The following is a 24591-nucleotide window of genomic DNA, read 5'->3' on the forward strand; positions in this document are numbered from 1 at the left end:
CCCCCTTACCAATCCGGTCTGAACAGATATGTGGGGCTTGGGGCAATCCACACACACACACACAGACCGACTCCTCTCGATTCCACTCTCAAAAAAAAAATAAATATTCGGGTGTATTCTCCCTAAGCAGATGGCCAGGTAGCGTGCTGTACTTGTACTGAGTCTGCAGCGTTTGAGTAAGGGCGTGTTTCAGTAGAAGATACGACCGTGGCTGGGTGGATCACGGAACAAGAGTACTCAAGAGGGAGGTTACAGGTGCACGGGAGGGGAAACTCTCGCCTTCCTTATACTATATCTTCACTGTAACGTTATGGGAAATATATACATGGGAATTACAGTGCGTTTTTTTCTGCAGTAGATCTACTACGCATGGGTGACACGTGTACCAGACGTTGAATACTGAGTTAATAATAGAGAAGTTGAATGGCCTTGATAAGCCACCTAGGTTAGTTCATCCGTCATTCCTCAATTAAACTTTAATGAATTAATTTAGTAACGTGTGCGCATATATATATATATATATATATATATATATATATATATATATATATATATATATATATATATATATATATATATATATATATATATATATATATATATTACAATACTGTACATCAGAATCACAAAATCATGAGAAGTGACGGAGCAGAAAACCAGCTTTAATAATAATCTCCACTTGATATTGTGCAAGCGCCAGCCATACTGATGACGTCACGGCCTCCCTCTCGAGATGTGCAGCCTGCGTCACAGGGACTAACCTAAACGTCGCGGGGAATCCTGCAACTTCCCCCCCCCCTTCAACCTTCCTCACTGCCAAGGACTTAGCGATGATCACTCACACTGGTACGGTAGATTGTATGATGTAAACACACGTTCCGAACATTTCCAATATACGTGAATATATGTATTTTCGCGCGTGATTATTTCAGCCCTGCCGGTTTTAAATGTACGCGAGTCACCTAAGCCAGGGTTGACGCCGACCATTCGTACGCCAGGGATGCAGCAGCAGCGCTGGTGGTGGTGGTGGTGGCGGACCACTTGTCGCCTTCCATCGCGCAAGCATTCCATGTAACAACGCTGCAGTGCAGCCTTGTGTAAGAGCCAAGCGTCTGCCGTCCGTCCCTGCAGAAAGCCACTGCGTGAGAGAGAGAGAGAGAGAGAGAGAGAGAGAGAGAGAGAGAGAGAGAGAGAGAGAGAGAGAGAGAGAGAGAGAGACCCCATTAAGCGTGTCAAGCTTCAGGTCGTTTATTAACCTTGTTGCAGCAGACGTTGGACAGATATACTGCGCCGCAAATGAATGGGACTTTTGAATGCGCGCAACGGTTCTTTTTTTTTAAGAAAGTTTTGTAGCCTTTTATTTAGTCTGTTTTTTTTTCTTTTCCAGACGTTTTCCCGTAACGTTTAGCTAATCACGAGAAAACGTGGTGGAATATGGTGAGGGTTGGAGAGCATCGGCGCGACGCTGCTGTTCATCTCGTAGTAGTTGTAACAGCGAGGATTATTCTGGTTGAAGTGCTGGGAGGAGGAGGAAGGGAAGGGAGGAGGAGGTGTCGGGCGGGGGGACAGGCGCGTGACGGCAATGTGGCCGGTGGTTACGTGTATTCTCGGGCGTCACATTTCGCCAGGTGTGTGGTGCGCCTTGTGTCATCTGAGACCTGTCGAGAGACATCACGTGTGGCGCGCCTGCTGGCCTCCTTCCTATACACCACACCTGCTGGCCCCTAGCTATCCCCCGCCTCTGATTCGCCTTGCCTCACCACGTCTGCCACTCCAGCCCCAGTGCTGTCGACGGCACCGACTGCTGATACATTCTCGTGTTAGGAGACACACAAGTCCATGGGTCTCCCGCCGGTGAGGTGCGAGAGTGCGGGTCCGCCGGCGTGTCGGAGTATCCCTCCCCAGGGTCGAGGGTGAAGACGTGGGAGTTAGTTAACTTGACAGTGATTCATTGCTGGCCATGCAAATGACTCTGGTTACCTCAAAAGGGATTTTATATATATATATATATATATATATATATATATATATATATATATATATATATATATATATATATATATACCCTTGGTTTTGATTTCATTTCTGTCGGGTAACAAACCCATGAGCCATATACACAGGCGTGAGAGTCTATGTGTTACTGGGGTTACGTACAGCACCTGAAGGTGGATTTTTTTTCTAGATATAACTTGGCGATGGCCTTGATGACACTGGGTGATAGATGGTAGGCCTAAAGGGCCAAATAACCACCCAGTTTTAGATTAACAAGTCATCACTCGGTTCACGAGCCTAGAATATGATTATGACGGATTGGGAAACACACCAGTCGTTTTTCATACACGAGACTTGAACGTTTCGAAGCTGTGCTGCTCAGAAGGGGATGTGATGGGGAGAGAGGTGTTTGGTTGCTGGGTGTGTGTGTGTGGGGAGAGGTAGGTGTCGCCGGCCTGAGAGTGACTAAGTTCGCCGACTGGTTTAAACATGATGAGGATTTCTGGATAGACACTGTATCGTCCTGTAAACTAGTTGGTTGGCTGGCTGGCTGGCTGGCCCGGCTAGCGTCTTCACCAGCTGTTGACTCACAGGGGAACACACCCACCCAGATACATGACCGCCACCCTGGTCATTCATATCTTGCCTTCACAGGACAGTTCGTCTTACATTCTTATGCTGGGATTACACGCAGCTCACACAAACTCTTTCATCATATTTTTTTTATGCAGTTCGCATGTGTTGCACTCGTCCACAAGTCATTATATTACATCTCTTAAAGTGGAGGAATCGTGTTCTTTTTCCACTAAAAAAAAAGTAATAATTCAAACGAGAAACATCAGTACCCTGAGTCACTGTGGACCGCCACCTGTGTACTAAACAGGTGGAATTACAGATGTGTAGGACGCTTCTGTCACCTGGCTATGGTGGCCACACCACCACCTTCTTGAAGGCGTGTCGTATCTCCTCTGCCGTGTACGTCATTCCGCATTGATCGTGAGTGTATCGACGGAGAGTTGTTAGATATACAGTGGTAAATCCACCGGCACCTCTGACCATAAAACTGAATCGTGATTAAGGTGTGTCCTTGGGAGTGTGAGTCACAGGACGAGTGTACGTGTCTCCCTGTTTACCCAACCATCCATGTGTGTGTGTGTGTGTGTTGCGTCCGCTGTGCACTAGGGAGGGAGTAGTAACACGACACAGTGAGTGTTCCAGTTACCATGATGAGGCTACCATGTCCTGGGGCGAGGGAGGGCTCTCACACCACTAGGCCTCCTCCTCCTCCCCCCCAGTGGGTAATCCTCTGGCTCCCCCTCTCCCCCAACACACACACACACACACATGACAGGGCTCGCCTAGCCAGGCTAGAATGTCACTAACAGGTTCCTCCATTAGGCTTCCCTTAGACCGCCACCGTATCGTTAGGCCTGACACCCGGCCCTCTCCGCGGGCCCTTCCCTCCCAGGTTGTTTCACCCCGTACCGAAACACCGCGAACATTAGTATAAGGAAATGTGCCCTCTGTAGACGTACGACCAGGTCGCTGACGCATACCTTCTTCCATCTTTTCCAGGAGGCTTCCAGGCGTTTGAGCGAGCCTACCCTGAGCTGTGTGAGGACGCCCTTATGCGCTCCAGGGACGAAGTGGAATCGTCGCCCTGCTACGAGCCTTACAACCCCGCCGGCGTGTGCGCGGGCGGCGTGGGCGGAGGCATCCCACCTTCCCCGGGCAACGAGGCCACCATAGAGCAAGCCCAGGCCTCCCAGGTCCTACCTTTCCTATACATCGGCAATGCTCGCGACGCCCAAGACCTCCGAATCTTACAGGTGAGCTGAAGTCCGGACCCGACACAAGTTATAAACTGATATATATACATACATGATCAATGATGTGACTCAGTGTGTCAAGTTTGTCTGTCATATATGCATATATATATATATATATATATATATATATATATATATATATATATATATATATATATATATATATATATATATACGCTTGGTGTAACGAGAGAGAGGGAGGGAACTAAAGCTGAGTGTCACCACGTGACAGGCGTTGGGCATCACGCGGGTGTTGAACGTCACGTCACACGTCCCCGGCTACCACGAAGACTCCGGCATCTGTTACAAGACCCTTCCCGCCATGGACTCGGGCCACCAGAACCTCAGGCAATACTTCGACGAGGCCATACACTTCATCGGTGAGTCTCCCTTCCTCTCTGTAATCTCATTTTATAATTAAGAGGTAGAGGGACGATTTGTTGACCCAACCCCCCTCCTCCTTTGAGCGCGACGGGACGCACCAATGGCCCCCGGTTTGAAACCTAGATACTCGTAGATACCCGGAGGCTCGGCCCGTGGTGTCGTGCTCAAGGCGACGCTGGTAGTAATGGGAATATTCATTTTTCCTGTGGCAGGAAGGCCGAGGGGACACCACATCTAGTAATCTGCGTAATAAAATCATTTCCCATTAGAGTCGGAGTCGAGGGTGTGTGTGTGTGTGTGTGTGTATGATGTAGAGGAGCGGCACAAATCATAGCCGGGGACTAATGGCTATGACTCACAAGGCTAAGTAATGAATAATCGAGGGGGTCCCGTGAGTGTTATCCGGAGGAGGTGGGTATGACTCATCTCGCCTGTAATGGGAAAGGCATCAATAGGCCATCTTTCCCCTACAGTTGTTTGACGCCGTCCCCTCCCCCTACTGTCCTTCCCTCCCTCCTCCCCTTTCTCTTCTCCCCCTCATGTTATTCTCCTCCCCTCTATTTATCCTTCTCTGCTCCCTCAGTCTGTCCCGAGTTCCCTGATCCTTCTCACTGTCCCACTTCCATCGCGGTGCTCCCTCTCCACTCGTTTCCTCTGTTCCTGTCCTGTGCCCCTTTTATCTATTTTATCTTATCTTGTCCTGTTTGCCTTCGTGGGAAACACTCCCTAGAATTACAGCCGCAGGGAGGACCCATGGGGGTCGATTCGTATCTATAGCCTCCAAGAACTGATGGTCACCTTCAGGTAATATAATGATTCCTCCAGAATACATCTCTCTCTCCCTTCACGAACAACGAGTGCCGAGCCCCGCCCAACCCAACCCTCAGAGAAGGTGTGTCCTGCCGTAATTACGGGGCATTACGGTGTGGCTGGCGGGTGGTTCATTACCATGGCTTGAGAGGTGCCAGCAGGGGAGGGGGAAAGGTACCTGGGCCAGCCATCGGAGAGTCCAACGTGCTCCGAACCCGTCACACAACCCTGCCTTTGGCCGGGGGTCACACTCTCCTCCTCCCACCTCCAGGCCCGTGTTAAAGCCGCTCTTCTTACGGGGATAATCCGCTCCGGTTTCATCTTCTGGTTTGCAACTGTTGTCGCGGTAATATTTCACTCGTAATCTCGTTCGTTTTTTCCTCCTCCTCCTCGCCCTGACCCTTGTCTCTCCTGGCATTATTTAACGTACGGACGTGAGCGGTGGTGTCCAGTACACTGCAGGTGTGAGGCGGTGTACCGGTGGGTGCGGGAGTTACTGGCGGGCGGGTGCAGGCGACCTTCCTTCCCTCCTCCCTTGATGTAAACACGGCCGGTACTGTCTGTGGTGGCGACCCACAGCGTGTTATTACTGTACCACACCACCACCACCACTTGGCCATGGGATGCCGCCTCCCTCACCCCAGCCACCTGACATATCAACAGGTTGATTACTGTTTTATACATACTGTTTGACTGGCGGACGGGTCGTTGTCCTCTTCTATCTCGATGGAATAACACACAAGCAGAGGGGGAGGCGTAGAATTGGGTGAGGTGGCTGGGCATCATAGAACAGTTCATGTCATGTAACGTGGTTAGTTTATTGTCCCGCTAGATTGTTGTTATAGATACGTTAACAGCGCTCCCAACTACCCCACTTTGATGTTTAACGTGACGACCCACTACCCCCCATCCCATCTCCCCCTTTTGGGTATCATAGCCATAACCTTTGACCTCGTTCTCAAGGGTCAGGTCTGAGGGTCGTCGTCTCTTGTGTGCTCGTGGGTCGTCCCCTCACCTTGGTTTCTTAAAAAAAGGATCAACCAGGCCGATGTGTAGCCTGGCTTGGGGAGACGACCAGTTTAACACGTTCGTATGAGCCAGGCTGCTCTCCTCCTCCTCCTCCTCCTCCTGCGGTCCCCTCCTCCGGCGCCCCTCACGACCACTGACGCGAAGAACGTTATTAATTCACAAGTGGCTGACTTTATTAATCACTAGTGGCAGACTTCCCGCCCTCGGCTCCCACTGACGTCACGGTTTAACAGGCCTCTGACGCTGCACATCAAATACATATATATATATATATATATATATATATATATATATATATATATATATATATATATATATATCGAGCTGTGCGCTGTGGCTAGCCAGAGAGGGGCAGACCCTCGTCTCTCAACCAGTTAATGATTATATGGTGTCTTGAAGGCCAGGTGAGGCGCTGGTGTGATGTTTGATGTTTCCCAGTCGATGTTTTTTTTTTATTCTGTTTTTTCCTTTCTGAGCCTGATGGTGGGTGGGCTGCTGACGTCATCAGCCATTGGCGCCAGCTGACGCCCCGCTGTAGGAGATTGGCTTCATTAAAACGCTAAATGGCACCTAATTTGACACAGTGAATTGGCGCTTCATTGCATTAGGGAGGAAGGAGAGGGTGGCTTGGGGTGGTGGAGGATGGGAGGGTGACAATACGTACACCTGCCTCTTCAATGTACTTACCTTTCCTTGAGACTGGCTTCCCTCCCCTCGCGTTGGCAAGCCGTCGTCCCCCGTGTTGGGAGCAGCCGAAGGCAGATGCACTCACACACCCCCCCCATTAGGGAGACATCATGAGTCATCTGGCATCCTCTTCCCCCCCTCCCCTTCCCTCCCCCTGTACCCTGGTGGTGGTGAAGGGGGAAGAAGGGGGTAACGCCCTTCCATACAATCGCCTCCGGGGGGGAGGTCAAATGTTTGTGCTGCCTCTCTCACTCCGTATGTCGACTCCTCCTCAACACCCTGCTCCTCCTCCTCCTGCTCAGCACCCTCCACCTCTTCTTCCTCCTCCTCTTCCCATCAAACGCTGACTCATTGTCTTCCGTACACACACACCCCCCAAAAAAATTAATTCTTCATCGCCCACCCCATTTTTTTTTTCCTTTTTCTTCTAATCCTTCAAAATACTTCTTTCAACAATGTGGCCTTTGTGTACTTAGTTTCCTGGGCCTGGATGATGATGATGGGTGGGTGGGTGGGTGCACGGGCCGACCATTAGGCTGAGCCCAGAGCGCCGCCCCTCCTGCCGCCCCCCTACATGCCGCCCCGTTAGCAACCTTCCCCTTATCGCCTATGAGTCACAGCCAACAACAATGGCCGGGATATTGATATTGACATGAGGTATTGACAGTGGGACCCAGAGTGGCCCCCTAGGCTAGAGGCCTAACCGCTTCCTCTGCTTGCTGCACCTCCTCTCCCTCCCTCCGTCGGGTTTAAGGCTCTATAAAACCATAACACACCCTTAGTCCCTGTAACACCTGAACTACCATTAAATACTCTCCTGGTTATTGAGACAGGTCGTATCGGATTTGCTGGTGATTGGCTCTATATATATATATATATATATATATATATATATATATATATATATATATATATATATATATATAATGTTACTCGCATATCCCGGGATGATTTAATGTATACCAGGAACGAAAGTCTTTTCGTGGTGTCCGTTGATATTGCAGTGTGGGATGAAAAGCCAGGAGGATGTGAGGTTCCATCAGAGAGAGAGAGAGAGAGAGAGAGAGAGAGAGAGAGAGAGAGAGAGAGAGAGAGGCGGAGGCGGCAGGACACGGTTCTACATCACTCACGTGCCATTGACTTAACACTGGGATGTGTGTGATCAAGTGCCATCCCTCCATCCGTGAATATTGATGCCTCTCGCGCGCATACACACACACACACACACACACACACACACACACACACACACACTCTCTCTCTTTCTCTCTCTCCAATTGTCAGCCACCAACCACCTCCAATATGAACAGGACCTTCCCTATCGACCCGGGGAGAAGAGGAGTGGTTGGGGGTGGAGGGTGAGTGAGGAGGCCTCTTGGAGAAGGAGACACCACCCTCTGTCAGCCTTACAACAGGAAGTGTGACGGAGGAAAGGTTTATTGGAGAGACAAATGAAGAGGTTACACCAACAAGGTCGGCAGCATCACGGTAGAAAACCGAGATTACCTCTTAGAAAAATGATAATAAAAATAATAATAATAATGATAAATGATAATATCCTTTCATGGACATTTCCGCTAATGAAACAGCAGCCATCGTGAGCTTAATCATATTTTTTTTTCCTTTTCTTCGTGACACAATGGAGCACGCATTAGTGAGATTACTGTGTGTGTGTGTGTGTGTGTGTGTGTGTGTGTGTGTGTGTGTGTGTGTGTGTGTAGGGTGGTGGTGATGGCCAAGGGAACCGACCAGCCTGCCTCACTGGCCACCATCTAGGCTAGTCACGTTCTCCGTTACCAACCGTAGGTCACGACGGTAACAACCCCTCAGTATGATTTGGGGGCCTGGCCTGTGACCTGACCCCTTAGCGGTCATACGAAAGGCCAAGGTCACCGTCATACGCAGTGGTGGCGCACCGCCGTGTCTCACGGGGGGCAACGCGCCGCCCCCCCCAGTAATCAAGTCGACCCCGGGCACACTACACGCTCCCCTGAGCAGTGTTCTCCTCCCTCCCCTCCTGAGGGTGTGGTGCCGTGATCAAACACCTGCCCACCATTCAATTAAGTGACATCATCAAAGGGAGTGTGACCCGTATATCTAAACCCACCTCCCTCCCTCCCGCCTGAACCAGCGGATGAAAATGGCAATATCTTATACTCTCTCTCTCTCTCTCTCTCTCTCTCTCTCTCTCTCTCTCTCTCTCTCTCTCTCTCTCTCTCTCTCTCTCTGTCCTTTCCTCTTCTTTAATAACCGAGTGGTGGGGTGTGTATCAGGACCTCCTCCTCCTCCTCTCTCAAGAAGGGAGAGGGGAGGAGGAGGAGACGTCCCGCAGCCATCCCGCCACTTCATCATTGGAATCAATAAATGACAAAAAGAAAAGAGAAAAAACACTTTTCAACCTTCACATAGGAGAAGGGACGAAGGGGGGAGGGTTAGAGCCACCTATTGTCACCAGTCCGGGAGTCTGGACTTTATGGCTTATGAAATATGTTTCCCATTGTCGACGCCGGGGAGTTAGACGGGGGGCGGCGGGAGGATGACTGTGAATTAGCTGGCGAAGGAGCGCGTCGAGGGAGGCACTAGATGACGCCTCTGTTATTACCCCTACGTAGTAGACTTGGTCATCTCTAGATGGCCGGGAGGACACACCTGAGAGGCGTGGCGGCGGACTCGCTCGTGCGTACATCCTAGACGGCAGTATAGCCGCTTTAACTCGGGTGTTTGTGTATATGTGTGTGTGTGTGTGTGGACGTCGTCCGTTGAGTGGGGTAGTCTCCCGGGGGCGGCATTCGTCGTTACCTCTGTGGGTCAATTACTCTCGATGGATACTGATATGAAGAGACATACTGGAGGGGAAGGGAAGGAGGGAGGAAGGAGGATAAATGGTCAAGACACTCACTTGGGAGGAAGGGTGAGGGTGGTGGGGGGCTGTGCAGGAGAGAGAGTAAAGAGCTGGAGGAGGCGGAGAGAGAGAGAGAGAGAGAGAGAGAGAGAGAGAGAGAGCTGTGGGTTGTGGAGGAGGAGGTGGAGCTGCTGCTGGTGTTGTCATCAGCCGGGCATGCGATACCCCTCCCTCACTCCCCTCCCAGCCAACATGTCCTACCTCCTCACACCTCCACCACCACCCATGCAACACCGACTCCACGGCAGCACTCCCTCCTCCCGACGCTGCTGAGTTAACTTTGGACAGTAAGGGTTGGGGGTTTTGGAAGCCGCTCACTCGCGGGGTGTGGTGTGGGGTTGTCGTCGGCGGCGGAGGCACATCGTCAACATGTAAAGTGATAGTAGAGCCCTACCCCGGCAGGCAAGCAGGCTGGCTGGCTGGCTGGAGGCCGCTTCAAGCACTCGGCCAAGGCGACGCCCAGGCACCGACACATGACGCCCACCGACACACACACACACACACACACACACACACACACACACACACACACACACACAAGGAAAACGGGGCACACCGAAGGATGAGGAAATGAACGCATCTTCAGATGACAGACGAGTCTTCGAGCAACAGCGAACCTTGTCTCCAGCAACCGACGCTGGCATACCATGGACACGAGAGAGAGAGAGAGAGAGAGAGAGAGAGAGAGAGAGAGAGAGAGAGAGAGAGAGAGAGAGAGAGAGAGAGAGGTCCCGTGAGAAACAGCAAGTCGTATGACACTTGCCAGCCTCCCAGCAAGTGGGATGGGGAAGGGGACGAAGGCGTGTGAGGTAGTGGGGGGAAAGGCGGTAGTAGGAGGAGGGAAGAAGAAGGATGTGTGTATGGTGGGGTAGCGGTGGTGGAGCGTGAACGCCCAAGTAGATGGGAAGTGATAGCCGGACCTAACCTCCCTCCCTCAGACACGTGCCGGCAGATGTACGCCACGATAACAGACGTGTGGTGGAGGGTGAGGGGAAGGGAGGGGAACTGACACGTTCTCCCCCCCCCCCCCCCAGCTACCCATCGCTCGTCCTGGCTGACGCCACTGACATTCATCGTTATGTATTCCCCTCGTGGCCGACGGGGCTGGGCGGCATTTAATGTAACCATTGGTCAAAATTAGATCACCTCAGAAAAGGTCAAGGGTTAAGGGGGGGGGGGGAGTTTTCTCCCCACCCCCCTTTCATTACCCACATTTCCCCTCCCCCCCCCAAAAAAAAAATTGGCTGACAGTACTCTCTCTCTCTCTCTCTCTCTCTCTCTCTCTCTCTCTCTCTCTCTCTCTCTCTCTCTCTCTCTCTGGCTGTGAGAACATGCCAGGATGAGTGTATCATGGAAAGAGAGAGAGAGAGAGCCTCCCCCCCGGGCGCGCTGCTGATAAGGATAAAGCAGTTGGTGGTAGTGTGAAGGATGTCCAGCGATAACGCTTGGAGTGGGGGGGGACATGCGTCACCGCAGCTGACATTACCATAAACAAATCACGCTCTCTCATGCACCCCCATCCCATCCCATCCCATCCCGCCAGTTTACCACCGACTGCTTGTACGTAACGTTATGATTTCCTTCCTGTGTTGCATTCTATAGTGTGTAATGGTCTCTTGTCTCTTTGAAACCTCTTTTGCGCGCGAGGGGAGGGTTTTTTTTTTACCCCCCCTGGGTATCAGAATGCCGTGGCCAAGGGTCAGCCAGGTCAGGGTCCAAGGCTGTCACTTACTGTCCCCTCCCCTCCCAAAAAAAACCCCACAAGGTCGTAACCGTCGCGCTGAAAGGTTATGTATGTGCGCGTCGCGGTGAAGAGGTTAGAGGATGGGTAGGTGGTGGTGGGGCGCCAGATGTAAAAAGGGGGGCGAGGGAGGGCGGGCGAGAACCATGGGCATCGCTGGTGTACCGAGTGACATTATGGGCGGCCGAGGGAGGAGGAAGAGGGAAGGAGGGAGGCCGCCGCACGTTATGGTATAGGCCGCGTCTGTCGGGATTTGGAATCCCTCGGGGCACGCATTGGCTTGGCTGGGCGGGGTGGTGATACTCGAGTGTAATAGGTGTGGTTTGGCTAGCCGAGGAGGTTGGTGGGTGGGTTATAAGTAGACCGGTCTGGTGGAGACGTGAGAGGCTGCATGCAGCGCACAACAGTGGCATCGTACGCCGCCCCCCCCCGCGCGCGCCCGTGTTGCCGCACAATGTAAACTCGTAAACAGGCGGAAGTGACGTCACGGCGGGCCCGCAGCGGGAGCGTGACCGGATGACGCAATGATCGGCCTCTACATTGGCTACTTCCACGATCAGCTGACGGGGGTGGGGCAGGGAAGGGTGAGGGCAGGGGATAGGGTAGGGTAGCCGAGGGAAGTGACAAAGCTCTGCTATGGAAGGGGGAGGGGAGGAAATGTGGTGAGGCTTAGGGCCAAAATCCTGCTGCAGCTCGAGCCGAGTCGCCATCATGTGTGTGTGTGTGAAGTAGGGTATACATGCAATGTGGGGTTTTGGTGTGACTACTGCCGCGCCTGCATGCAGCAGGCAAACACGAAACCTCCAACCTCGCGGCTGTGGCAGCCACAGCTAGGGCAGATGTGGCAACCACAAGCCACAACTAGGGCAAGCTACGCAGATGTGGCAACCACAAGCCACAGCTAGGGCAAGCTACGCAGATGTGGCAACCACAAGCCACAGCTAGGGCAAGCTACGCAGATGTGGCAACCACAAGCCACAGCTAGGGCAAGCTACGCGGATGTGGCAACCACAAGCCACAGCTAGGGCAAAGCTACGCGGATGTGGCAACCACAAGCCACAGCTAGGGCAAGCTACGCAGATGTGGCAACCACAAGCCACAGCTAGGGCAAGCTACGCAGATGTGGCAACCACAAGCCACAGCTAGGGCAAGCTACGCGGATGTGGCAACCACAAGCCACAGCTAGGGCAAAGTTAAGGCAGGTGGTTGGTCTTGCCCCACCCCGTGTGGCTGGTAGGGCTGTGTAACAAGTCTGGGGTTATACCCCTCTGGTGTGGTCCAGGAAGCTAACATCCACTCCATCGTCACATTTCCTTTCCCCACCCACCTCCCTCAAAATATCGGCCAGATGACCACCAGGTAAAGGTCAGTGCATCACTCCCCCCCCCCCCCCCACCCCCGACCAATGGACATCCCGCTTAACACCGAGTCATACTGCGAGTCGAACCCAGGGCTGTCGTCGGGCATGTCCCGCGACGAGGGGGGGGGGGATGTTACCCACCGTCCTCTCCTGTGTCTGTCGCCTGGAAGGCTCAAAGAGCGTTGACAGGTTACCGGCCTTGCCGGCTTTGTCCAGTCTCAACACAAACTTCCTATGTTCAGCTGCAACTATATATATATATATATATATATATATATATATATATATATATATATATATATATATATATATATTTAATTTCTTCCTCGTCCGAACGACAATAGATTTCAATCGCGAAGGTTAGCAAGTTGGCGTGTGTGTGTGGCATAAAAACGTGCACTTTGCAGGTATGACGACTGTCTGCGAACAAGGAATGCCATTTTCTACCCACGGTCAACATTCCGGTCTGGTAACAGTGTCGTAACGTGTGTGGTTGGCCTTTGGCTTCATCTTGTATATATAGCGTAGATAATTCAGTCGAATGAGATCAGTGTGTGTCTGGCCAGACCTGCGGCGGCGGAGGCGTTAAAGATGAAGACTCCGTGCACGTCGTAGCGGCCGTGTTGCCAACTCTCTTTGTAGATTACGGTCTCGTACTTTCCCTTTTCAACACCACATCCTCTTTACCCTTTGTCCCGTCGTATATCAGCATCTGGCATGAGTTCAGTTGCCTTCATTACGCATTTGTAATATTCAATCCATCATATTTACGTTGACGGGTACTATACACGCCTCCTCCGGCTCCGTTTTGAGTTCTGATTTCAAATTTAAATGTCGTTCATCATCCGTGTACGACGGCGGCGCACCCTATGCCTCCCACCGCCACCCACGCGTGCCCGCTTTGCTATCGACACACTGGGTCCCTTGCAGACCACGACCAGATATGTAGATACGGTGATGAGTTGCAGTTTTCAGCCGAATCAAAGCGCTAATCTCCCTTCTGATCTTCAGCTGTTTATTGAGGGGCCCTCGCGATTTTAGTGCAGTGTTGCATATATTATGGCGGGAGATAAGGCGGCCGCTTTCACCCTAGTGGTTCTTGTGGACGAGAGAGCTCCTCCCGCCTCCCCGTCACCCCTCCTGTTCAAGTCCTCTTTTATCCATAGATGACGTCAGCTTTCGGTGGGGGCCCGCCAAAATTAGCAGGAAGGGACGGACGAACGCGCTGTCCGAAGCTCGAGACCTTTTCGGGTATCGAAGCTGAAAACAGATGTAACGTTGTCATTTGCAGATGGTTGCTTGGCGGCAGGTGGGTTAATTCCCCCTTCCCTCCCCTTGACAGGGACCATATACGACCGTTTGAGCACAAGGGTCGCACCGTTGTACAAAAGGGGAGGAGGAGGTGTTGATGTTCCCGGATATTTTTCGTCGCTTCGGGTCTAGTAATAGACCAGAGCGGCTGGCCGGGACCACGACCTCATGAGAGGAAATGCTTGGCGCGGCCACCTGGGAAAGGGCACCATGTCCAGAACCCAAGACATACGGTGTAGCCAGAAGCAGGTGAATCACCAACTTCACTATTGTTCGAGGACTTCGAGTATAAGTTTGACAAGTTTGATTCACGACGCTGTTTACGTTCGCTTCGGATCGCCAAACTATTAAAAGAAAACGTAGACGAATATTTACGTTCGCTTCGGATCGCCAAAGTATTAAAAGAAAACGTAGACGAAGACTTGATATCAAAGGTGTATTTTTATACCGCTGTGTTTTTATCAGTCGTATCAGATACAGGCAGACCGTGGAGGGTGCTGCTCACTGATTTGTACAATAGATATATTATCTGGATGTCATCGTCTCTCCGAAGACCATGGGTGGTGGCTTCCCTGCACAGTCGAGTACTCCGTGTTACAGATGTATTCTTCATCAGTTCTGTAGCCAACTTATTTTGTTTTTCGTTTACAGTACAAAATATTAATATGGAGAAAGACTATCCCACAAATTTCCTATTAGGAAACGCGCCACGTCGTGGTTAGATAAGGAACTGCTTGATCGTTCAAGTTTACAGAGTAATAAGAATATTCTTGAAGGAATATTATCGAGTTATATAAACAAGGTTGTTTACCAAGGGAAACCCTTCAGCTGCGTTGCATCAGTGGGCATATCATCCCACGGCTTTACACAACACAACACTTGGCATCTCGTGTGTCTTTCCCCAACCGCAGAAACATCCCCCCCCAACGCTTTGGATTCCCCGGGATAAGGGCGCAGGCCGCTTATCTGAGCGAGTGTGGCGGGCGCGGCGCGGGAAGGTGAAGCAACAGCCGCGGAATGACGCCCCGCCTGACCCCGGGCGCATGGATTTTCCAAGCCCGATTCAGGACCTCCACGCCCGCCACCACCCACCCACCCACCACGCCTCCCCACCCCTTCCCCTCCCCTCCCGTCTCTCTTCCCCCCAGTGCCCTTCCTGGAACATACCGTCCACATGCCCGCCAGAGCTTTGAGAGAAACTTGAGTCATTGTCTTCCTGCTGGGTAGCGCGAACAAAAATGGTCATCACCGCCTACCTAGGTTCTGCCTTTATGTTTCTGATGTCTGGGAATTTCTCTTTGGACTAGAAACCAGTATTTGAAGTCATCATAATCAAGTGGAGTGAGAAGTTATCTCGTTATCTTTCCGCTCATTTCACATTTATATTGTGCGGATCAAGTTAAACAAAGCCTCTCGGTTCTCAAACATCCATTTTCAACTTGTTTTACACGAGCTTCCGTGTAAATATATAAGCGCTTCGTATTTTCTTTGTATCTGTAGACCAAGATATATCTTCAAAGTGAGACCCAGGTTAAGTGTTAGGTCCACCATCTGTGACACACGCAAGACCATGACCCCCTATTATTTCATTGACGGTCAAGATACCGTCCGCGATATCTTGTACAGCATGAACGTTAGCGTGCGGTTTTATCTCCACGATCTGTCCTCGTCGCCGCCTGGCTTCCTGCTAAATCAGAAGGCCTCGCTGCCGCTGTAAGCTTGGAAGATAATCACAGAGCGCATCTCCCCGGGCATGGTCTGTGGTTGGGTTTTGCGAGGATGGCGCGCAAGTTGTACGTGGCCACCAGGACGACTCCCCCACCACCACCATTCATGGTAGGGACCTGCTGCTGCTGGCCGGGTCATGAATGGTGGTTGTTGGGAAGGAGGGAGGGAGGGAGTAGCAGCAGCGAGCGACGGCCGGGGGCTTCCAGTGTGTGGGGGTAACAAAGCCTGGGTTTATGTCTGCATACTGCACGGAGTGGCCAGCGGCGGCGGTGGTCCGGCCCGGCCTCCGCCACATGACATAGTTGACGGTGTTGCCGCGTGTGTAGCGTTTCCTGGTGTGTGTGATGAGTTGCTGTAGGGTTCCCATGACACCTACCCATCCACCCCACTCACACCCACCTGCCTCACACAGACACACACACGAACCTCTTTTATTTCATCACCGAAGAACTTCTATTATAACCTAAGCCGCAAATAACAAACGAATTTATCAGGACATTATTACTCAAAGTTTGAAAGTTGATGTACGAAGATTAGGGTAAATAAGCAGCTGTGTAGTGGGAGTAAGAAGGAGGAGGAGGAGGAGGTGGTGGTGGTGGGGGGAGAGGCAGCGATGGGGAACCAGCAACAGGTAGACTCCAGGAGATGACTCATGAATGGGCGGGGTCGCTTCACGATTCTGCCGAGGCAGCTGCAGAGTCGCTGCTGCGCCATGACTTCACGGGATTGTCCGCCTCTCGTATCCACACCTTTCTCTCGCCTAGTCACTCTCTTGCCCCCACGTTGATATTACTCGACCGAAAATATCGCGAATCTCGGCTCGGAGTTGGCCGGCGCTGGTAATGTGGATGACAACGGCATAGTCATCTTGCACGTTTTCGGACGGGGTCTTGTCATGTAGGGAGAATGGAGCGTTGGTTGGGCAAGATATAATTGAGACCTGCATATGACAGACTTCAGAATTAGCAGCCAGTAATGGGATACCACCTTTTTTCTCTCTCTTCGCTGGGAACACTTCCCCCTGCTGATTCGCACATCAATTTTCTCTTTCTCTCGTTACGTCGCCGTCTTTTGTCCGACGCCTTCTGAGGAGTGTTGACGGAGGAACCCCCTAGAGAGAGAGAGGGCGGGCGCGCCCATCGAGCAGTAACCAAATTGAAAACTCGTGTTAGGAAGAGAAATCTTTTCATAAGCGAAAGGGAAGAAGATGATGAGAGGGGAGGGGAGGGGGTTGGGGGCCGCGAAGGATTGGGGTGTCCGGAGAAACAGTGTTAAGGGGAGAGGAAGAGGGGAAAGAGATGGAAGGGGGAGATTTCTGGAGGGGAAGCGAGAGGGAGGGGAGGGGGTGAGACTGTGGTCATTGATAATCCTGGACTGGCTGAGCCATTCATTGTTTACAGCTTATGCCATGTGTTGGCCGACGCCCCGGGGAAACAAGATGGGAGGGGTGATGGAGGGGGAGAGAGAGAGAGAGATCACGTCGGTGCTGTTAGGCCTCGGCCTGAGCCGATCTGAGCCGCCTGTTTGCCAACCGGCATTAAGAGTGGTAGGAAGGGGACGACTGGCGGTTCGTCGTCTCCACCACACCCACCTCCTCCAGCATCCCACACACCTGCCCGCACCGCAGCGACCCTCCCTCCCTACCCTACTGTCTGGCCACATGCCACTCACTTCATCTCGGCCCGTCATCTGGTTCCATGTAACGGACAAAACAGTCTCCTCGCGTACTCATCTCTGCCTTCACGTCGCATCTCTGCCTGTACCGTCGTGCTCAAGGGCTTCAAGCTACCTTCGCGAACAACACGTGAAAGACTGCTGGAGGAGCGAGTGTTGGTTTCCGTACCTCCTGCGCCTACCGATGGTCAGGACATTAACTCACGGTCTGTTATCTGTGGATGGCAGGTCTGAACTAACCGTGGCTGTTTACTTCCCGTGAAGTATTTCGTACATGACAGTGACTGTCGCGTGATAGGGCGTCTGGCTGCTGAATGAGTCTGTGGAGGGATTCCTTCCACGCAGCACAGGTGCAGCCTACGTGACACAGCAGGGCCAGCCATTACAGCATACAGACACAGCTACCGTCTGCCTGCTGGCCGGATTAGTGACTCACGCACTTAGTCATCCTCCCCACGCTCACCTGCTTCTCCCTCTCCCCTACACACCACCACCACCACACCACCACCCATGTGCACAGTACAGCCGGAATTACAGTACCCGCACCAGGCACGAGACCAAACACTACAGACGTGAGGAGAGGGAGGGGGTCTGGGCCGGGCTAGGCTGCAGGCGAGGTGGTGATGGTCAAGAGTAAACATGACGGGTTGTGGTGGTGTTGATGGTGGGGTGTGAGGCTGCTGCTGCTGGTCGGCCGGCCGGCTGCATGCCTGCTTGCCTGTCTCACGCTTCATCAAACATCATGCCAACACCAGCCACCTACAGCCACACACATAGCTATTTCCTTGTGTGTGTGTGTGTGTGTGTGTGTGTGTGTGTGTGTGTGTCTAAGTACATATATGTATAAAACGTTCTGGAGGGCGTGCTCGAGGGTCGTACCGTCGTACTCGAGGATACGGTAAGAGAGGGCGAGGTTGGCGTGACACAACGCCGTCATCTCCCACCAAACCACCTCCCTCAGCTCTCGTGCAACCACGCCACAGTTGCACTCCATTGTGCATTGTTCCGCCTAACGTGGACGGAAGAGAGAGAGAAAAAAAAGAAATACCTTCATTTCTGGTAAATGTCCCGTAGCATATGTCGGTAATGTATCATCCCACCACAACAAATATTCGGTAACCTGTCGTAAATAGTTTACGACCAAAATCAAACATTTTGACGTTTCCGACACCTTCGGCCGAAGACGCCTAGTCTTCACGCGCACACTTGAGGCGCCGCTGCTGTTCTCGGCGTGCCGGTGGGCGGATTTCCCTTTTATTTCATTACACTAACTGAATCATTCACTCGGGGGGAGATCTGTCCACATCCCTGCGGCTGATATCTGGCTCAGTTAGGAAACCGACCGACCCTCTTGCTCTGATTACTGGCGAGTCTGACGGTGTGACACATTTAGTGAAGCTAACGATCACGTCACAGGAGAATATTACCCGCATGCCTTTGTAACGGATGTAACTTACTGCAGGGTAGCAAGGCCAAGAAGAGGCGGGAGCAGAGCCACCAGACTGCTGTCGTAAAGAACCTTAACGTAAGTACGTGAATAATTAATATACGATTTCGATGATGGAAGACAAACCCACACGAGGCAAGTTTAGAGCGGTGGACCAATAGGCGTGCGTGCGTGAGGGGTCCCGGGCGCGTGTGGTGTCTCCACCGGTAGGCGTGTGTGCGCGGGTTCCCCGGGCGTGGGGTTGTCGCCAGTTCTTGGGCCTAACAATAGTCCTCTCTCCCTATGACTCACCCCGCGAAACAAAAGCGTCCCAACAATTATTGCTTTGTCCCCATAGCTGCCGCTACCCCCTTGGTGGACAGTTGGTCTGAAGGCTGCTTGAATAGCAGTTAGCATTTGTATGGGGAAGTCCATTGTGGTAGGAACCCCTGTAGGAAATGGGTGGCTTTCATATCTAGGGTGGAAATTAATGAGTGAAAAAATATTCTTGCTGTAGTTTTAAAACAAAATGTGTGTGTTTGTTCTGCTTTTCAAATTCCAGACTTTCGCAACGTTGGCTAACCATCCATTGTTTTCTTCTGCAGACGATGCCCGACAGGCAGGCGCTCGGGTGCTGGTCCACTGTCAGGCCGGGGTATCGCGCTCGCCCACCATCGTCATCGCCTACCTGATGAAACACACGCGCATGACCATGGTCGACTCCTACAAGTACGTGAAGGCGCGGCGCCTCATCATCTCCCCCAACCTGAACTTCATGGGTCAGTTAGTGGAGTGGGAGACAGCCCTCCAGGCCAACAAGACCGAGGCGGACTGCAAACCCTGCCACCAATGTCAGTGGCAGCGGCAGGAGGTCAAAAAGGTCCCCAACGCCTGCCAGGTATGACAGCCGCCCGCGCTGAGCAGACACAAGGAAATGGCCCTGGGTATGGGCCTGGGTAGCTTCGGTCCGGGCGTGGTGGAGGCCAGCGCTGGGTCGGGAGGGCAGTGCGGCTGCTGGAGGCGCATGGAGGGAGGAGGAGGAGGAGACCAGGGTCGTCCGACCAACGACCACCACCACCACCACCTCGCACCCGTCGACCACCGTCTGCGCGACGGTCTCCAGTCACATCGGCTGAATACGCTCTTTATTGACGACTTGGAAGTCAAGCTTGGTGAAGAGGTGGGAAGACGGGAGGCAGCCGCAGGAGACGACCTCGTCATTCATAACAACATACGCACTGCCAGTATGCTGTTTGATGGTGACGACGTCACACTGAAGTCTTCGAAGAGGTGTCACTGCAGAGAGAGGGACTTGAGGGGAGGAGAAGCAGACGATGCAAGCACAGCCAAAAGAATGCGCACTGAACAAGTGGTCCTTAGTTTGTAAACGTCGTTAACATAATCAAAATCAGGGTCAAATGTATTGAGTCTATATATGCATTAGTAGAGGGGGGAAAAGTGAGCGTGTCTGGCTTGGCCGAGTGTAATGGTATTGTGTTGCACGTCAGTGTGTTCTGCAACATTGTTAATCAAAGTTTACTGTTAAGGGGCTTTACGAACTCTCGAAGCCCTTGGACTTCCACGTTATATAAATATATTTTTTTCATATCTTATTCCCTAAGTTCACCAACTTAACAAATCTTAGATATTCTGTACAATGAAGGTTGTGAGAAAGGAAAGTCAGAAAAAAAATCTTGTGTTAACAAAGTGTCTCTATGTTACTACTTTAGTAAGGTCAGTGATAACATGAATGTCTGTGGTGTAGAGAGAGAGAGAGAGATGTGTAGCAGGTCTGGGAGGAGGACGCTCAAGCTCTGTGTGCGCAGACGCTGTAACGGAAACTGTTTGGTCAGGGAAACTTGACGTAAACAGGAGAGCGGACCCTTGGGCCTGCCCAGATGCTCCCTCCCCCAGCAAGGCGGTGACCTAGTCCTTGTATGGTGGGGGGTGGGTAGTTCTGACAGCGCAGTATTAGTACAGTAAATGTGTACCTATGCCTTAACTAGTTTGTTTATCACTAGTGATTCATCATATACGTTCAAGTATAACTAGTTTTCCTGTGTCTCATGTACGTGAGGAGAAAGTACTGCATTGCCTTATCAGGAGCCTTTCACTGTTTCTGACAAGTTAAAATGTGATAAGTCTCCTTCAGTCTTCAACTTGGTGATGCGAATAGCGAATCTGTGCTTCGATCAGGGGTCCTTTTTTTTTTCCTTCTTTTTTCTTTCTCGAAGCACATTTTCCACAGTCACTACTCGCATTCCAGATTTTTCATCCGCCATTTTCGGGGGCACTTTATAGATGAGACGTGGTTGGTGATTAACGTTCTGTGGAGCCATCTTGTACATACATACATACATTACCAGCCCAGCCAGGATATTTCTGACTGGCTGCCTTCCTGTAGACTTGTAGTGGTGGATAATCAATCTGGTAATAGCCTCTTAGGTATCATGTAATGAAGTTAAGATAGATCATTCCAGCGGTTCACAAAGTTCACACGGAGTAACAAACAGTCATGGGAGTCATATATATATATATATATATATATATATATATATATATATATATATATATATATATATTATATATATATATATATATATATATATATATATATATATATATATATGGTCACCATAATCTACCTCGTCAACATAGCCGCATCCTGGAAATGTTGCCGAGTTAAAACTGGGGGTGACTGAAGGACCAAATATAAAACTATAGAAATACATAAAAAAAAAAATATCTATAGAGAGAAAGAGAGAATCAGGTGTGGCGGTTACCCGTTTTCGTGGCTTCGTTAATAAAAGCGAGGCTCCTCCCTATTGTACTTAGATGCCTTTACTCAATCAGGGCGATTTGTAAGGGATCTGATGTGTGTGTATTTAATGTTGTGAGTTTTGCCAGTGGTGAGTGGACTTTGCATAAAGCATTTCTATCACTAGAGTAAAATTAGGGAAAAAAAATATATAGAAGTGCAGTTCAGTTGCATTAGAACGGAAGTAGTGACGTGTCATTTCGGCGTCTTGCACTCAGGGAGTAGAGGTGGTAGTCCCGGGTAGCTGCGGGATACCGCCACCTCGCTCATTTGGCTCAGTTTTCTCCATCAAATAGTTTATATATATATATATATATATATATATATATATATATATATATATATATATATATATATATATATTATGTATATGTATATAAATAAATAATAATCATGATTTATGCCAATAAACTTTAAATACTATTTATAACAAACATTTTTTGTAGTACAAAGACAAATTTTATCATTTTTCATGTTAGGTTTTAGTCTCCAGAGAATAAAACTTCGTTCTTGTGCCACTAGAATTGTTTCTAAACCCCCCCCAAACCCCCCCCAGCGATGTCGGGTAGAGCAAATGCCCCACAAAGACAACGGTGGAGCCCCTCCCACGCATCACCCAGGCGTGGGAGGGAGCAAATGCGAGTGAATGTTTGAGAGTACCGGACGCCATCACTGAACATGATACAAGTCTGCTCAGTCAAGCGTTGGGAGATGCGTATATAAAAGTGTATACATACACGACAATCTCGTATCTTTTATGTTTACAGCCTGAAAACGAAAAAAATCTAGTCTTCTTAAAATTAGGTTTACTTCATGTTTTTAATTTTTAATTATTTTTTGGTCTGAATCCAGAAAATTGTATTTATTGTACATGATTTAGTGCAAATCATGACTTTGTATTTATTATCTAGAAACTACTGGAGAAGGCTTATATACCTGCCCTACCAGTGAAAAGATTTCAAAAAAATAAATGTTCAAATATATGAATTATATTTAATTTCTCCTACAAGTCGATGAAATTTAACTATGGTAAAGACAACCCACTGAACTATACACAAGACCTTCTACTGGCTCCTTCAGCCGATGAAAAGGCTGCTCTACTTCCAGTGGCAGGAGAAGGAGGATTCCTTTTGGAGTCTTAGAACCTTCAATGATCCACAAAAGACGACAATAAAAGCAGTGAAAAAGACAAAAACTGACAGCTTATAGAAATACCACACAAAAGACCCTGTTAAACATACACTAAAATCAGAAGTTATCTATCGATCTATAGCCATACCAACCAACATGCTAAACCTCCAAATGAGGATTCAGTGTAGACACAACACACCATAAAGCTCAGTGAAGGATTGCACCTCATGAAATACGAGGTTGGTGCAGGCATACAACCCACAATATAGAAGAGCTCAGTATAGCATACAACCCACAGAAGAGGTTAGTGTAAACATAGAGCCCACAAGACAATTCAGTCTAATGTAGACATACCCCAGCTTTCTGTGGCCAGAAACTGGTACTACCTATAACTCAATGATCAGATTACAATGAAGAGTTCTACCTACGGCGCGAGATCTTCCAGGAGAGTCTGCTGCCTTCAACCAAGTGGTGATGATACAGCCTCGCCAAGAGCAACTTTTCACTAAAAGTAAAACAGGAGCAAGTGTTTTTTTTTTCCCCTCGAAAGTTCAGTCTCTTTCCCACAAGCTACCTCTCTAAATCATAAGAGAAGTCATTGTGTCTCATGATTACTAGGCGTAGGTCTATCCTATCACTTGTACAAAATCCGAGCAGGAATACTAAAGTGGTCACACACAGCCTATACATAATCTATAGTTCCCGAATCACATACAACTTCCAGCTACAGCTTCAGCGATCTCCCAGTTCCAATCCCAAAATTTTAGCCTAGAATCTAAATCTAGAATACAGCGACCACTGTAACCCAAAAAACCTAAGGTTCAAACGCAGCCTATTATGGCAACGTAATTAAAATCCAATACGGTATAAAATGCTCAGATAAAGATTTAAGGGGTCACACACAGCCCAAAACTTGACTTCAAAAGTTACGTAAAGAACAAAGCAGCATTTCATTTTAGGGGAAAAAATAAGGTCCACTGTCTAATTTTCAGTGGTTACAAGAAACGCGTAGTCTCAGTTGAAACCATCTTTATATGACCACTCGCAATAGTACACAATGGAACTATCAATGACGACATTTCCTAACTGTTATTTATCAATACTGACACCCCTTCTCCAGGGAGCTTCTACAGCTTCAAGACGAGATGATAACTACGATGATAAGCTCGCCGGAGGTGACTCGTATCTCGCGGCGTAACCACAAGCAGCAAGCAGACTCCGCTTACGCCATAGTTCCAAGCAAAAGCACAATTCACCATTCCCGTGGGACCAGTAATAAAGAGCTACACTCATTACACAAAATATACAGGTACAATTCAAGCAGTATCCCACCGGAGAGACATCCCTAGTGCAGTCATAAAATCTACAGAAAAATGTTATCTCGTCACTTACGATGCACAGGACAAAGTCAAGCGTCTACACTGTGGCCTATCGTCAACATAACCACAGCTAGTACTGAAGTTAACTTTTCCACAAACATTTCAAATATTTCCCCGATACACGTCAAAGCTACCCACTCTGATCATACAGTTCTTTACATCCAAATAATCAATTCCCAGTTAAACGGTACCAGTCAAAAAACATCCGCTCTCGTCAAGCGCGTATCCCTCCACAAGAATAAAAAAAAAAAAAAAATCATACGTCCTGGTGTATCCATAACAAATGGTTTTTTACACACCATCATCAAAGAATCCCTACCTTCGCTGATGGGGGCTTCCCGTACAATGTGCTGAGCGCGACTCTCTCTCCCTTTCATCCTAGTCTTATAT

The 24591-nt window shown here is 49.9% G+C and overlaps 1 protein-coding gene across 1 annotated transcript in view; it reads left to right on the plus strand.

Annotated features, from left to right (window-relative positions):
- LOC139759127 (dual specificity protein phosphatase 10-like) overlaps positions 1-22674 on the plus strand; it is a 45830-nt gene extending 23156 nt beyond the window's left edge. The window contains exons 3-5 of the mRNA XM_071681111.1: positions 3568-3821; positions 4054-4201; positions 19479-22674. Coding sequence (XP_071537212.1) covers positions 3568-3821; positions 4054-4201; positions 19479-19777 — 701 coding nt within the window. The 3' untranslated portion in view covers positions 19778-22674. The remainder of the gene's footprint in view (positions 1-3567; positions 3822-4053; positions 4202-19478) is intronic.
- Positions 22675-24591: the final 1917 nt, after the last annotated feature.

The sequence above is a fragment of the Panulirus ornatus genome, chromosome 32 (assembly GCF_036320965.1).
Source record: "Panulirus ornatus isolate Po-2019 chromosome 32, ASM3632096v1, whole genome shotgun sequence".
NCBI classification, from domain to species: Eukaryota; Metazoa; Arthropoda; class Malacostraca; order Decapoda; family Palinuridae; genus Panulirus; species Panulirus ornatus.